General features: G+C 31.8%; 2 protein-coding genes and 4 non-coding genes across 6 annotated transcripts; 1 reads left to right on the top strand and 5 right to left on the bottom strand.

Annotated features, from left to right (window-relative positions):
• Positions 1–110: 110 nt before the first annotated feature.
• On the bottom strand, positions 111–183 carry TRNAK-UUU. The gene has a single exon. It is a non-coding gene; the product is annotated as a tRNA-Lys (tRNA).
• A 577-nt stretch (positions 184–760) lies between these two features.
• Positions 761–833, bottom strand: TRNAK-UUU. The gene has a single exon. It is a non-coding gene; the product is annotated as a tRNA-Lys (tRNA).
• A 577-nt stretch (positions 834–1410) lies between these two features.
• Positions 1411–1480, bottom strand: TRNAK-UUU. The gene has a single exon. It is a non-coding gene; the product is annotated as a tRNA-Lys (tRNA).
• A 580-nt stretch (positions 1481–2060) lies between these two features.
• TRNAK-UUU lies at positions 2061–2133 on the bottom strand. The gene has a single exon. It is a non-coding gene; the product is annotated as a tRNA-Lys (tRNA).
• A 426-nt stretch (positions 2134–2559) lies between these two features.
• LOC120165903 (uncharacterized protein At5g48480-like) lies at positions 2560–3474 on the top strand. The gene is made up of 2 exons (XM_039175335.1): positions 2560–2931; positions 3246–3474. The coding sequence occupies exons 1-2, from the start codon at positions 2666–2668 to the stop codon at positions 3457–3459; spliced, it is 480 nt and encodes a 159-aa protein (XP_039031266.1). The 5' UTR covers positions 2560–2665; the 3' UTR covers positions 3460–3474.
• Positions 3475–15617: 12143 nt separating this feature from the next.
• Positions 15618–16554, bottom strand: LOC120165932 (dCTP pyrophosphatase 1-like). Its single transcript, XM_039175364.1, has 2 exons — positions 16396–16554; positions 15618–15881 (listed from the first exon to the last, which is right to left on the bottom strand). Exons 1-2 carry the CDS (start codon positions 16522–16524, stop codon positions 15633–15635), a joined length of 378 nt encoding a protein of 125 aa, XP_039031295.1. The 5' UTR covers positions 16525–16554; the 3' UTR covers positions 15618–15632.

Genomic DNA, 16554 nt, shown 5'->3' with positions numbered 1-16554 from the left:
TTTACCAAGGCAAACAGATGACATGCTACAAACATTTCAAAATATGCATAATTATCCGATTGTGGAACAATCAAGCAACGAGGAAATGGAAAAAGAGAGTGAAGAGTGACCGCCGACTGTGGGATTCGAACCCACGACCACATGGTTAAAAGTCATGCGCTCTACCAGCTAAGCTAAGACGGCTTCGTTAAGTGGTCTAACATAGTGAATATTGGCACTACAAATATGTCCACGACATTGGGATTCCATCTTTATTTAATGGTTTCTTGTTGAAATAGTTATTTTTTCAAACTTGAGCCAAGTTTGGCAAAATCAGAGTTTCCCCCAAAAGCCCAAACGAAGTTGACGACCCTAAACGCCACAAACTTTTATTACTGTGGAAAGTAAAAGGTGTGCTCATTGCCCAATAATATTCAATAAATAAATCTATGAATGAGCTTGTGTAAATAACACGCCAAGGGCCTTTTCGTCTTCAAAAATTATGAACAATGAACAACAAGACAAAATCGTAATCTAAAATATTATAGAAAATATCAATCTTATCCTTAAACGGTTCTTGATCCCCGCTTCTGTAACTACACCCAAGGATAAAGAAAAGACAACAGAAGAAGTTAATGATTTAGGTAGTCGAGTTAAACACAGGGATCCATTTTACCAAGGAGAACAGATGACATGCTACAAACATTTTAAAATATGCAGAATTATCCGATTGTGGAACAATCAAGCAACGAGGAAATGGCAAAAGAGAGTGAAGAGTGACCGCCGACTGTGGGAATCGAACCCACGACCACATGGTTAAAAGCCATGCGCTCTACCAGCTGAGCTAAGACGACTTCGTTAAGTGGTCTAACATAGTGAATATTAGCACTACAAATATGTCCACGACGTTGGGATTCCATCTTTATTTAATGGTTTCTTGTTGAAATAGTTATTTTTCCAAACATGAGCCAAGTTTGGCAAAATTAGAGTTTCCCCCAAAAGCCCAAACGAAGTTGACGTCCCTAAACACCACGAACTTTTGTTACTGTGGAAAGTAAAAGGTGTGCTCATTGCCCAATAATATTCAATAAATAAATCTAAGAATGAGCTTGAGTAAATGACACGCCAACGGACTTTTCGTCTTCAAAAATTCTGAACAATGAATAACATGACAAAATCGGAATCTATAATATTATAGAAAATACCAATCTTATCCTTAAACGGTTCCTGATCCCCGCTTCTATAACTACACCCAACGATAAAGAAAAGAAAACAGAAGAAGTTAATGATTTAGGTAGTCGAGTCAAACACAGGGATCAATTTTACCAAGGCAAACAGATGACATGCTACAAACATTTCAAAATATGCAGAATTATCTGATTGTGGAACAATCAAGCAACGAGAAAATGGCAAAAGAGAGTGAAAAGTGACCGCCGATTGTGGGAATCGAACCCACGACCACATGGTTAAAAGCCATGCGCTCTACCAGCTGAGCTAAGACGTCTTCGTTAAGTGGTCTAACATAGTGAATATTGGCACTACAAATATGTCCACGACGTTGGGATTCCATCTTTATTTAATGGTTTCTTGTTGAAATAGTTATTTTTCCAAACTTGAGCCAAGTTTGGCAAAATCAGAGTTTCCTCCAAAAGCCCAAACGAAGTTGATGACCCTAAACACCACAAACTTTTGTTACTGTGGAAAGTAAAAGTTGTGCTCATTGCCCAATAATATTCAATAAATAAATCTAAGAATGAGCTTGAGTAAATGACACGCCAAGGGACTTTTCGTCTTCAAAAATTCTGAACAATGAACAAGAGGACAAAATCGGAATCTCAAATATTATAGAAAATACCAATCTTATCCTTAAACGGTGCCTGATCCCCGCTTCTATAACTACACCCAACGATAAAGAAAAGACAACAGAAGAAGTTAATGTTTTAGGTAGTCGAGTCAAACACAGGGATCCATTTTACCAAGGCAAACAGATGACATGCTACAAACATTTCAAAATATGCAGAATTATTCGATTGTGGAACAATCAAGCAACGAGGAAATGGCAAAAGAGAGTGAAGAGTAACCGCCGATTGTGGGAATCGAACCCACGACCACATGGTTAAAATCCATGCGCTCTACCAGCTGAGCTAAGACGGCTTCGTTAAGTGGTCTAACATAATGAATATTGGCACTAAAAATATGTCCACGACGTTGGGATTCCATCTTTATTTAACGGTTTCTTGTTGAAATAGTTATTTTTCCAAACTTGAGCCAAGTTTGGCAAAATCAAAGTTTCCCCCAAAAGCCCAAACGAAGTTGACGACCTTAAACGCCACAAACTTTTGTTACTGTAAAAAGTAGAAGGTGTGATCATTGCAAAATAATATTCAATAAATAAATCTAAGAATGAGCTTGAGTAAATGACACGGGCTTTTTGTCTTTAAAATTTCTGAACAGTAAACAACAATACAGAATCGGAATCTCAATTATTATTGAAAATACCAATCTTATCCTTAAACGGTTACTGATCCCGCTTCTATAACTACGCTTCTATAACTACACCCAACGCCCGTGACTTCACGTCCTCCTTTGCTCTTTCTACCTTGTTGTTTTGAGTTTCTGTTGTCGTTTTCTCTTTCCTAGGTTTTTGGTTTTCTCTACGAAAGGCTTTTTTGTTCCAGCTTCATCAATGGCACAGGAAGAGGTTGAGAACGGAGGAGCCGAGAAGGTGGCGGCCTTGAAGTTCACGGCGTTGAAACCTCAGCTGATGGTGGAGGCACCCAAGGCTGTTGATGCGGTGCAGTTCTACAAATCCGCTTTCGGCGCCTTTGAGGTTGGCCGCACTGTTCACCCTAAGCGCAAGGCCAAGCAGGTGCTCCCTCACATCCTCTCCGCTCAACTTGAGCTAGCTGGCTCTACCATTATCGTTTCTGATATTGTTGAAAACTCTGCTCCGTACGATCATCCCTCCTTTCTATTTTTAATATTTGATGGTTTCTTAACTTCTATACATTTTCGTTTACTGTAATCTTCGATTATGAAAGCCTATAGATACTGGTTTGCTTTAAGATCTCTTTTCTTTTCGGCTATTTTTCCATTGCGACTGTTTACATTCTTTACATTCAGTCATTGTTGAATAATAACCTCTTTGTTAGGTTTAGTTTATGCTGTGAATATGGTAGAGCAACTCCAACTGTTTTCTTTCTTATTTATTTCTCCAAAACAATGTCATGACTCGTTTGGCTTTTGGCGTGTCTTCAAATAAGCAGGATGAAAACCGAGGGAGGCGGATGTGTGCTCTGCCTCGAGACTGACGACATCGAAGCTGTTGTTGCCAAGGCCGTGAGCGCTGGAGGAGTTGCAAAGAGTGAGATAGCTGAGGACGACGGCGCGTGCTACGGTGGTCGCGTGGGCAAGGTGAAGGATCCATATGGCTACGTTTGGCTTATCTGCTGGGGTTTTTACATAACTGACACCGTTTGATTTTAATTTTACTTTTCTGACACCGTTTGATCAATATTTCCAGAACTAGCACCCTTTCTGCTGAGTTGGCAAAGGCGCATCCCCGGGGCGCGCTTTACCCGTGTTTTTCGCTGAGTTGGATGCCACGTGTGAAAGGCGCGTCCCCGGGGACGCGCCTTTGCCAACTCAGCAGACACGTATTTTGTTTTATAATAAATAGTTTATTTTTATTATTATTATAAATTAATAATATATTATGTAAAATGTTTCGATTATAATGTAAGAATTATCAAGTTTCGAGTATTTTTTATTTTGATTATCGATCTATTAATTTTATCAGTTAATTATTTAAATGTTATCAATCTAGTCATCTCATATCAATATTTAACGAAAATATTGATGCATAAGTTAATAAATTAGTATAATTACATATTTAATCTTCAAGACTTACATATTTTATAAAATTAGTCTTATTGAAAATTTAATTTAATAAATTTAATCTTCCAATCAGAACATGAAATGTGTCATTGTATATAAATGCAAATTATTTAGGTGTACATACATTGACAAATTATATAAATGCAATAACATTAAATTATTAGAAATAAAAACATTCATTTAAATACAATATTAATTACATAAGAGTTAACGGTTATATGATGATAACAGAGCTGGACATTTCGTGGAGGATTTCTTCGTGGAACTTGTTCTTCAGTCTCCTCATCTTCACTATCATCATCAGCAGCATTTTCTTCATTTGGTGTAGATGACGCTGAAGGGGCTGAAGGGCCTGTATAAAATAACGACCCTGGAGGAGTGCTAGTAACAATCCCACCGCTCCCCGGGAACTGTGGAAACATTGGCATCGATGTATGTGATCCAGATGAAGATTGAGGTGTCTGCGGAGAAGCACCACCAGCCAAATAAGATGCATATGAACCATATGCTGGATCATTAAACATAGTCGTATATGCACCTCCATATGGTATAAAACCCTGCGGGCTAGGCATGTAACCTGGCGGGCTAGGCATGTAACCTGGCGGGCTAGGAATGTAACCCTGCGGGCTCGGAATGTAACCCTGCGGAGATGGCATATAAACTGGTGGGCTTGGCATATGAAGTGGAGGGCTGGGCATGTACCCCTGCGGCATCGACGAATAAGGATGTTGTGGTGGGACTGATGCAGAACCGGTAGCGCCTTCTCTCCGTCCACGCGTCGGGGGACGATGATATTGAGACGGTTGACGTCTTTCTCGCGCCTAGGAATGTTAACCCCTCGTGCTTCCGCCGAAAGTAGAAACGGCTTCCCATTTTCATTAAACCAGTCCATATAGTTATCTGTAACCATATGACCAGTTTCAGCGTAATATTGTCGAGGGGCCAACAGTGTATATCGGTTCTCCCGAAGCGCAATCCAATCTCTGTGTCTCACCACCCAGTTAACATCTTTCTTTCCCCGTCTATCTATGTTATGCACGTCGTCTAAATTTCTAGGAGCTCCAGGAATATATTGCGTACAACCATACTGGCGGAGCACGCGATCAACTGGATGCCACTCAATAATAGCATAACATATAAGAGGTATAATCGATATCCATACCTCTAATGACCCACTAAGGTGGGGTGGGATGCAAGCTTTCACTTCATCGCTCGCATAAGGTGTCCACTGAAACTGAAATATAAATATACAATTCAAATAAATAAAATATTCTAATTATATCTAACATTTTAAATTAAAATATTAATAATTAAACAAATTTAAAAACATACCTCAGACCCAGCTTTCGTATCAATAAGTAAACGAATTTCCTCTAACCCAGTAGGTATACTTTTATGGTCCTTTCTTTTCATCGACCACCTATGAATATAATATAACTAAATATCACCCTATTTAATTGAAAATATTTAAATCAAATTTAGTTCGAAAATTACCTCAACAATAAGGGGAATACGTATGGTTCATTCACGATCGGGCATAAGAAAGGCATGCAGAACCACGCCCATGATTGTAGAAGCAGAAGACATCCACCGATAGCAGTTTTCTTATAATTCGTCGCCCGACACATTTCTCTAAAGAGAAATGCCAAAACTGTAGCACCCCAACTATATCTTCCAGCTTCATCAAAATCGATCAGATGCCGCAACCACATACAATGCACCTGGTTGCGAGATTTGTCGGGCATCAATATTCCTCCAATTATTCGTATAATATATGCCCGAGCACATGCCTTTGCTTGATCCTCTGAAGCATTTTCATTTAAAACCTCAAAATTAGCTTTCAACCAAGATAAAGCTATTCTACCTCCATTAACTCTGGCGGAGCAGCTCCAAGATAATCAATGCACATTGATTGCCAATCACCATCCGCCATACCACACATCATATTTCCGTCGACGGGAAGCCCCAGATGCATAGAGACATCCTCCAATGTAATTGTTGCCTCTCCACATGGAAGGTGAAAAGTGTGTGTCTCGGGCCTCCACCTCTCAATCAGTGCAGAAATTAGGACAGGTTCGAGTTTGCAACCGCCTATAATTGTTGCAATATACCCGAACCCGGCAGAAGCCAATATGGCAAAATACGTTCCGGTGTCGGTATACGTGGATTTTTAATAAAAGTTTCTAAAATACGATCAGCATCCTAATAATATTATAAAAAATAAAAATTAATATAAATTCATAATAACTTTAAAATAAAAATAAATTTAAATATTAACATTAATTATAAAAAATATTACCATATCGCTAAAATGTCTGGAGATATGATCAATATCCAATCGCAACAGCATTTCGTTTTCCATTATAACTGTAGACAAAACATATAATTAGCAAAAAAAATTAATAATTCTAAATAAATAATAATAATAATATTATTTTAATAAAAAATAATATTTACATAAATATATTAATAAAAATAATAACTATTTAAAAAAATACTAACATAAAATAAATTTCTTACCACTAATAACAAATTTAAAACTCAAATAGTTTGAGAATTTGAGTTATATAAGACAGGAGAAGATGATTTTGGTGTGAAGAATGAGTGAGGGTTGAGGGGGTTTATATAGGGGATGAGGAGGGGTAATTAGGAAAAACGGATGGGGCATTTATGACATTTAATGGAAGGCGCGTCCCCGGGGATGCGCTTTCCACACGTGTATGCTGATATGGCAAAGGCGCGTCCCCGGGACGCGCCTTTCACACGTGGCATCCAACTCAGCGAAAACACGGTAAAGCGCGTCCCCGGGGACGCGCCTTTGCCAACTCAGCAGAAAGGGTGCTAGTTTTGGAAATATTGGTCAAACGATGTTAGAAATGTAAAATTAAAAACAAACGGTGTCATTTATGTAATTTAGCCTTATCTGCTCCCATGTCGTACGATCTTTTGATATAATTTCCTCAGCTTTAATTTCTCTGTGACGGGTGGGTATTTTGATACTGTTCTTCATGAACCTCCAGGTGTCAGTTGCTCTTAAATGAAATTCACCAGCCTGTTTTTAATCTCTTAAATTTTAGTAAATAATTTGTTAGCAGTAACCCGAGTGATATTTGATTCGGATAAAATTCTACCATCGCACACTGAAATATACCATTAAATAGATGTATTAGAATATATCACTAATTAAATTATCTTTATTAATTAAATATTAAAAGGTAATTTATATGTTTGCAGCTACATTATCATTTTTATTTTGTTATGATATCTAAATTTTAATTTTTTAAAAAATAATTAACTACAATTTTGATATAACATGTCAATTTTTTATTTTTAATTATCATAACACTTTTTTTCTTTATTTGTTGATATTTTTAATTAATTTTATACAATTAATTAGGTGGTGACACTTGTCACAATTGTATCACCACCTATGGAAATAAAAAGTCAGAAATCACTCTTGTTAGTATGAAATGAACTTAGGTCTTTTACATGAGAAATAAAACACTTAACCAATGAACTAAGTTAGTCATTTAGTTAAATTTCATCACATTTTGTATTTAACTTGTATAACGATATCATTATTAAATTAAAAGACTAATTTTTCACTTTATATAAAAATACATACTTATTTTGTTTAAAAATACTTACTTATTAATTATTAAATTAAAAGATTAATTTTTCACTTTATATATAAACAAAAAATAATTAAATAATTTATATATTTTATAAAAAAGTATATGAAATAATTATATATATAATATTATAAAAATATTCATTTAATTTAAAATCAAATTAATCATTCAAAATAATATTATTTTAAAAATTATCTATTTAATTTTAAATAATTTAAGTGTAAGGTAAATTATATGTTTAGTATCCAACTATTACTTTGGTTACAATATTATTTAAAATTAAATAAATAATTTATAAATAATATTATTTAAAATAAATAAAATTATTTCAAATGAATAAATAATATGATTTTGAAAATTAAATAAATATTTTAAAATAATTTCATAATATTATAAAAATAATTTTATAAATAATAATATAAATTTTATAAATATATATAAATAATTATTTAATTATTTTTTATTTCTAAAAAATGATATAAGTATTAAGTTTGATATAATAAAAATATATTTGTATTATAATTGAATGACTAAACTTTTGGTCGTTAATTTAAAGTGTCACGTATTCAAATTTTATAATTATCTGAAAATATTAATTTTGTGATGATACTATTATATAGGTTAAATAAAAAAATGTGATAAAAGTAAACTTATATTACTAGTTTAACTCTATGGTTGAGTGGTGTGTATTTCATGTAAAAAGCCTAGGTTCAATTCATGTTAAGAGCAATAATATTTTATTTTATTTTATCCACATAGTTATTGACACTTGTTACCATTTAACTGGTTGAATAAAAATCATTAAAAATGTCGACATATAAATAAAAAGGTGATATGAAAATTTAAAAAATATAAAATCAACATGTCTTGCCATATCAATATTATCGTTAACTCATGTCAATATTATCGTTAATTGTTTTTGAAAATAAATAAAGTTAAGATAATAAAAATAAAAATAATAGTGTAAGTATTAAATGTATAATTTATCCTTTAATATTTACTTAATAAAAATAATTTAATTAGCGATGTGTGTCGGTACATCGTTTTAGTGGTGTGTTGTGGTATGCGCGTGCGTCGTATACTTATCCTTGAACAAGACAATGGGGGTGTTTGTCAAACAATTGATAGTTGATAGCTGATTCCAGTAGTTGGTTTGATCAACTAATTTGATTAGCTGATTTGAGAAATTAATTTGAGTAATTGTTTATATAGAAGTGTTTGATAAAATTTAGCTGATAGTTTATATGGGTAAAATGACAAATAAGGGTATGATACATTTAGTTGTTAATTACATATATGTTTTATAATACTTTAGATTTTATTGGGCTGAAATTATTCGGATAAAATACTTTTGACAATGAATTAAAAATTCCTTAAGAAAATTAGTGAATATTTTTTAAAATTTTGAATATATTTTTAAAATTTAAATTTTACAAACATTAACCTTGTGAGATTGATACATATTATTAACCTTATATATAATATCAACACTATATATTTTTTTATTTTCATGTTTTGCTATATTTTCTTAACTAAAATATATTTGAGAATCAACACCTACAAAATAGAATAATAAAATAAAATTTCACTAATTCATCATTAGATCAAGTGGATTAGGATGGAAACTATTTCATTAGATTATGTTTTATGTCAATGATATAATTATAGAAATAATAAGGTCAAATATGTCGTTTAACATCTTATTTTGCAATCAACTCTCTCAAACCATTGAATTTTTTCAACGTTTTCATTTTCAGCTTATTTTGAACAATAAACTCTTTCAAAAAGGTATTTGTCAAACACTAAAAATAAAAAATTTAACTACTAACTAACTATTTATGCTCAAATAAACTAATATCTCTTCGAAAAGTTATATACCAAACATCCCAATAAAATTTTTGCTCTCTGGTTTACCTTTGGTTCTGACTCGGTCAACAAGATTGGTACTATGTTATTTAATGGTTGTTCTAGATGGGTAGAATAAAGGTGGAAGCATGGGTAGGAGCGTAAATAAAATGGTTTGGAGACTATAAGGTGGTATTTGTTTTTACTGTACAAGCTCTTCAAACTACTTATGTCTGCATTGCGCAGACCACGTGCAGATATTAGGCTTCGCAGACTGTTTGTTTTTTAGAATACAGAAGCTCTTTAAACGTCTGCGCGAACTCTTCTTGATGCAGACTTGGTTTTATGTCTTCAAAAGTCTTCAAACCTCTTCAAGAATAATTATAAAATATAATTATTTATTAAAATAATTTTAAATAATTTAATAAGGTTATTTATTTTAAAATAATTTATTTTAAAATAATTTATTATAAAATAATTTATTTTAAAATAATTTATTATAAAATAATTTATTTTAAAATAAATTATTATAAAATATGGATTGATTTATTTTAAAATAATTTATTTTAAATAATTTATTAGTATGGATTGATTTATTTTAAAATATGGATTGATTTATTTTAAATAATTTATTAGTATGGATTGATTTATTTTAAAATATGGATTGATTTATTTTAAATAATTTATTAGTATGGATTGATTTATTATTGTAGTTGTATGGATTGATTTATTTTAAAATATGGATTGATTTATTTTAAATAATTTATTAGTATGGATTGATTTATTTTAAAATATGGATTGATTTATTATTGTAGTTGTAATTTTAAATAATTTATTGGTATGGATTGATTTATTTTAAAATATGGATTGATTTATTTTAAATAATTTATTAGTATAGATTGATTTATTTTAAAATATGGATTGATTTATTTTAAATTTATTAGTATTGATTGATTTATTTTAAAATATGGATTGATTTATTATTGTAGTTGTATGTATTGATTTATTTTAAATAATTTATTAGTATGGATTGATTTATTTTAAAATATGGATTGATTTATTTTAAATAATTTATTAGTATAGATTGATTTATTTTAAATCATTTATTTGTATGGATTGATTTATTTTAAAATATGGATTGATTTATTATTGTAGTTGTATGGATTGATTTATTTTAAATAATTTATTAGTATGGATTGATTTATTTTAAAATATGGATTGATTTATTTTAAATAATTTATTATTGTAGTTGTATGGATTATTTAAATTTCAGTAAAACTAAAATTATTTAAATCTCAGTATTGCAAAACTCTTTTAAGTTTAAAAAATCAGTTTATTTATATTTCAGTTCATTTTAGCAGTCTGCAGACGTTAAAAAACAAACAGTCTTCTTCTTGCAGACTGTAGACTTTTGGTCCACCTCTTCTATTGTAGATACTTGCAGATGTGGTCCGCAGACTGCAGACTTTTTACCTCTGCAAAAACAAACACCACCTAAGTGAATTTTTAAAATTTTATGAAAATATAAATTTACGAAATTCAAGAAGAGATAAAAATATAAATAAAATATTTAAAGCATTTGATAATTTGACATTTTTAGCTGATCTCCGTCCACCCCAGTGGGAAGGAATAGTATTAAGGAATGGAACAGAAGGGCAGGCGTCAATGTAGTATAAGGGTGTGTTTGTTTGCCGTAAAATTAATTACAGAATTGGTTTTTCACGAAATTTTGTGTTTGTTTTATGTAATTCGTTTTTCGAAAAATATTTTTTCGTGTTTGTTTCACGTAATTCGTTTTACAGAAAATATTTTCCAGTATTTGTTTCACGTAATTCGTTTTCCGGAATGTAATTCATTTTCCTAGTAATAAAATTTACTTTATGTTTTCTGTAAAATGACTTACGGAAAATGAATCCGTAAGTCATTTTCTGAACTTTTCACTTCAAAGCAAAAATACTTAAAATAATGTTATTTTATGAATTTAATATTAATAAAATATTTTAATATCATTTTCATCAAAATATTTTTATTAAAATTTTAAAATATTTTTATTAATATTTATAATAATATAATATTATATTTTTAATATTATATAAAATAATCAATTATATTATATAATATAAGATATATATTTTTATTTTAATAATATATAATAAATTTTTTATATATTTAATAATGAATAATATTATTTATATATTTAAATAATATTTTAGTAAAGATATTTAAAATATACTAATTAATATTTTTAAAATATAATATAACACTATTACTTTAATAAATAATTAATATAATTTATAATATTTTATTTCACTAAAATATACCAATATTTTTATTTTTATTAATACAATTATAAAAATAATATTTAATAATAAATAAATTATTTTAATATTTTAAAATAATAATATTAAGTTTTATGATAAATAATATTATTTATTATATTTAATATTTGTAATAAATAATTTTTAAAAAACTATTCAACTAGTGAAAAAAATGTTTAAATAACATCTTCCAAACATCATAAAACGTTTTCCAAATGTTTTTTAGAAATGTAATTCATTTTTCAGAAATGTAATTCATTTTCAAAAAATGTAATTCATTTTTTTAAAATATAATTCATTTTTCAGAATTCAAATTTCATTAATTTATTTTCCAGTAATTTATTTTCTGAAAAATCAATTACAGTCAAACAAACAAACCCTAAATCATGGTAAATAGACAGGGGGTGGGGTCAGCTGTTGTGTGGTCCCAAACGAGGATGGGGTGGTAGGGAATATGTGGGGTTCTCGTGATTATTTAAGTTGCATCAAGTTATTAAAGTTCAATTACATATGAAATTTTTGAAATACAAATTAATTGAAAGGGGGAGGTGAGAAGTGGTTTCTGAAATCTTGTGGGTATGAGATATGGACAATTGGGGAAAAAGAAAAAGCGTGCCCTGACTCAGCCCAATATGAGAGAAGTTTCCTCTCTTATATAGGGGTATAACACCCGAAACTAATACGACACATAGTTGATCGATCAGAATGTCACAAGAAATCATAAGAGTAGCTAACACTTTTTTTAAAAATTTTCTTAAATAAAACGATTACTTGAAAATAGTCATGATACAATAAATCAACCACATTTATATAAAATACTTTACATCAGGAGCTCCAAAAATAATTAAATCAAAATATACTGATCAACTTTTAAAAATGAAGTTACGACTCGAATATACAAAAAAGGGGTCTACAAATATACATCCCCTATACTTTGCTCTGAATCTTGGTCTGGATCTTATTTACTCAAAAAGCTTATTGACTGCTCCTCCTACTAACCTGCTTAAGGAAACAAATTCCAAACACTGAACTTACTAGATCAGTGCTTACTAGATCAGTGCCACACTAACAATTAATCCATACTAAATGTGTTCTTTAAATGCTCAAGCTATTAGGGAACATGCAATAGTGAGTATACTCGTATACTACACTCTCTACTCTATGATAGACATCACGGTGCGGTTGAGGGTTCTGCATCTCGGAGCTCACTTATCCCTCTAGTTTACCGAGGATGAGGCCTGCAATCTCTACATCAGACACGACTAACCCACCCCTCGTGAGTGTTGGGCCTCTGCCCTAGTTAGTCAGTTTAAAGTACTTTGTGCACTACCTAAGGATATCATGACTGATTCTATTGCTCAATACTAGTACATTTACTAAAGCAACTCAGGTGTCCTAATCGTTTCCCGAGTATTAAATCAATGCTAGTTTTATGTCGCCCTAATTTATCTCGTTTCTAATTGTAATTAATCATTATTATTCTCACTTGTAGTCTTATTTGATAGCAAATTATAGAGTTCTTTGAAACCTCATCACATCTTAGCATCCCTTTGAATTAAAGGCCCAAAAATGCTAGTATCGATACCTAGCACCTCGGTATCGGTACTTACCATAGAGTATCGATACTCATCATTGGGTATCGATACTCCAAAGCAAATTTATGCTAAGAAACTAAGGGGTAGTATCTATACTCCCGAGTTATAGTATCGATACCGATTAGGGTATCAATACCAAAATAGCATTCTGGAATTTGATTTGTGATCCCGATATCGATACCACCCATGAGTATCGATACCAACCCTGTAGTATCGATACTCTATTAATTTAATGAGTATCGATACTCCCTTCTGAACCTAGGCAAATTTTACTTTGATTTAAAAATAGTACCGGTACTGTTCTTACAATATCGATGCCCTACTTGGGCTTGAAAATTACACTCAAATTCACTCATATTTCTAATTTGAGGTTTCCAAACATTATTAGTGTTTATGTGATCACAAATGGTCATAAATAAGGCTTTAAAACATGTTAAAAAACCTAAAACATGGAATCTACCATGAAAATGCTCAACATGATTTACACTCGATTTAAATAAGGCATTTTCATACGTGATTTTCAAAATTTAAATGTATATTACGTATGAAAAAAAATGTATAATGAAAAAATATATATGTATTATATATAGCTATAAAAAATTTAAATTGAAATCAAATAATATCGTATTATTATAAATATTTCCAATTAGATTTAAATAAAAACTCAAAAATCCAACTCAACTCGATTCGACTCGAATTTTATAAACTCCAAACTCTACTTGAAAAAAATTTCAAGTTAACTCCGAGTTATAAAATATGACTCGTCAACTCGAATAACTAAATATTTTTTCACTCGAATTGGTCGAATGCTCAAGAGCGATGGACCTAGGGGGAGTGCCTAAAAATCTAAAATTATCATATATTTTAGATTTTTTCTATGTATTTTCTATTAAAAATTTGTTTTTGCCACCCATAAAATTTTATAAGTTCAAGTTCATCCCCTCTAAAATTTTATAAGTTCAAGTTCACCCCCTAACTTAAAATCATGCGTCCGTCCCTGATGCTCACTCCTACTTTGAACTGTATTTCTTACAGGGTAAATTACATAAATGATCAATAAAATATGGTTAAATTTCTCTTTTCCCTATTAAATTTTAAAAAAATAACACAACAATCACTAATGTTATTGAAAAGTAATAAAAAGATCATTGTATCATTAAGTATGGTTATCCCTGTCACATAAAGCTGACTTGGTACATTTGGGGCGATGGTTGGTTCGTTTGACTCGTATACAACTCTTCATTTACCAAGTTGACTCGGTTGAGCGAGTTGGCTCAGTAGATTATCATTTAAACCCAGCTACCCTCCCCATCCTAATGCTAAATCGTATGCCTGTTTAGACTCTACAACCCTTGAATGGATAACCTCTTCTTGACATTCATAATTAAGTGTGGACGAAACAAAGATCAGAAGATGAAATAACGGGAAGAAACAAAACGACGCAGTAGCCAATTCCCCATTACTGCCAGCGAATACATTGATTCGATGACGATGGGGAGCGCATTTTATCTACGCCTTATAACATTTATGGATAAACCACTGGTTTGGTTTGGTGGGGGTCATGGATGGTCGGAAGCAGCTACCAAATCAAGGCAAACTCTGAATGTTGGGATCAAAGTTTGAAACTTTGTATAAAGAAAGCCGTGTTATTACAATTGAATAAATGTCAGTCCCCATTAAAACAGGATTGAGGTTCTAAATCAATAAACAATAATATATTTTTAACCGTTGGAGGTTCGAGTAGGTAAGAGTAAAGATCCCTGGATAATGTGGAAAAAAATAACAGTTTTTCTTCTCCCCATGGGGGCCTCCGGTGGCTTAGGGTATGACTAAAGAAGCCCGTCAATTAGATGAATCAAATCCGGACCTCTATGTAGCTATTTCTATTTAGGAGGCTTTCTCGAGTCGGTGCAGACTTGGATTATCTGAACCTTTAGTGACTTGGTTTTTGGAATCCAAGACGACTCCTTTGTTTTATATCTGATTTGGAATTTAAGTTAAACGAGTATTTGTATGTCATCCAAACGTTTTTTCCCCTTTAAAAAGGGCACTTTATTTCACCCCCTGTTTGATAATACACAAATCAACTCAGGCTAGGAAATTGATACTAAACTAAATACACTGCCAGATTTCAGGCTAACAAAGTGATTGCAGGACATTAGTTCATGAGGTGTGTGGTCAAATTGTCGAGACTTTCCGTGTAATAATCTTTAATTTGCTCGTAGATCCATCATCAAGATGTATGATAATAGGGATCTTCATATTAAATGCACCAAAATCACCCCACCAACACCTATGATATATGAACCAAATTTAATACATATTCCTTAACAAAAACTAAACATTTAAATAGACATAAATGATGATCAACCACTCTCTGCAATGCCATTCTTGGTGTTTGAAGCCGGGTACTTGATTGCATTCAGTTCAACTTTGCGCAGAGCAGCTTTCCCAAGATCAATGCCGCAGATATCGGACAGCCTTACGAGGTACAGCAGAACATCAGATAGTTCTTCACCCAGGTGAACTTTCTCTTCTTCTTTCCAATCGGGTAACCCTTTTGGGACCTCCCCTTTCCACTGAAATATCTCCGATAATTCTCCCACTTCTCCCACCTACATGAAATCATGAGTTTAATCCATTAATGTGAAACAAGAATCATTCATCTTTTAAACCTTTGTCCCCCACTTTACAGGGACAGTTTGTTTAAGTTTGACTCTGCAAGTTGATCTTTAAAAAAAATGACTCTGCAAGTTGAAAAAAGGCTTTCATACCCTAACTTGGAAATCAAGGAAAGTGCTAACGTGGTAAGAGAAGAACAGAAATAGAGTATCTTGCAGAGGCGCAAACCATGTCTTGCGATTTAGGGAAGAATCACAATGATTAATGATAAAGCAATTATCATATATATAAATATATGATAATCCAACTGGTTTAAGCTGTACTTTTGTTGGTCAAATCGTTATCTTCCCATATAGAAAACCAAAGAAACGAGTACAACAAACAATAATATATACACGTAGAAATGGAAACTATATATCTACTATTCAAAGACAAACTTAAAAGCCCAGAAATAGAAGGGCAGTCTTCTTCATGAAACTTCGTTTAAAGTACCCTAGACAAGCATACCAGGGCCAAGAGGAGATTTCTAGGGCTGTGGAACTGATCCCAGTCCCTTTCCTTGGCAAAGTTGGCCATTTTCAGCTTAAGAAGATCAAGGCTAACACTTTGATCACCTCCCTGAATCCCCCCAGCCATCTTTTTTTTATGAAAAAAAAAAGAGAAAGA

This window comes from Hibiscus syriacus, unplaced genomic scaffold (assembly GCF_006381635.1).
Source record: "Hibiscus syriacus cultivar Baekdansim isolate YM2019G1 unplaced genomic scaffold, ASM638163v2 tig00111621_pilon, whole genome shotgun sequence".
NCBI lineage: Eukaryota > Viridiplantae > Streptophyta > Magnoliopsida > Malvales > Malvaceae > Hibiscus > Hibiscus syriacus.
This window is presented reverse-complemented; position numbering and strand designations above follow the sequence as displayed.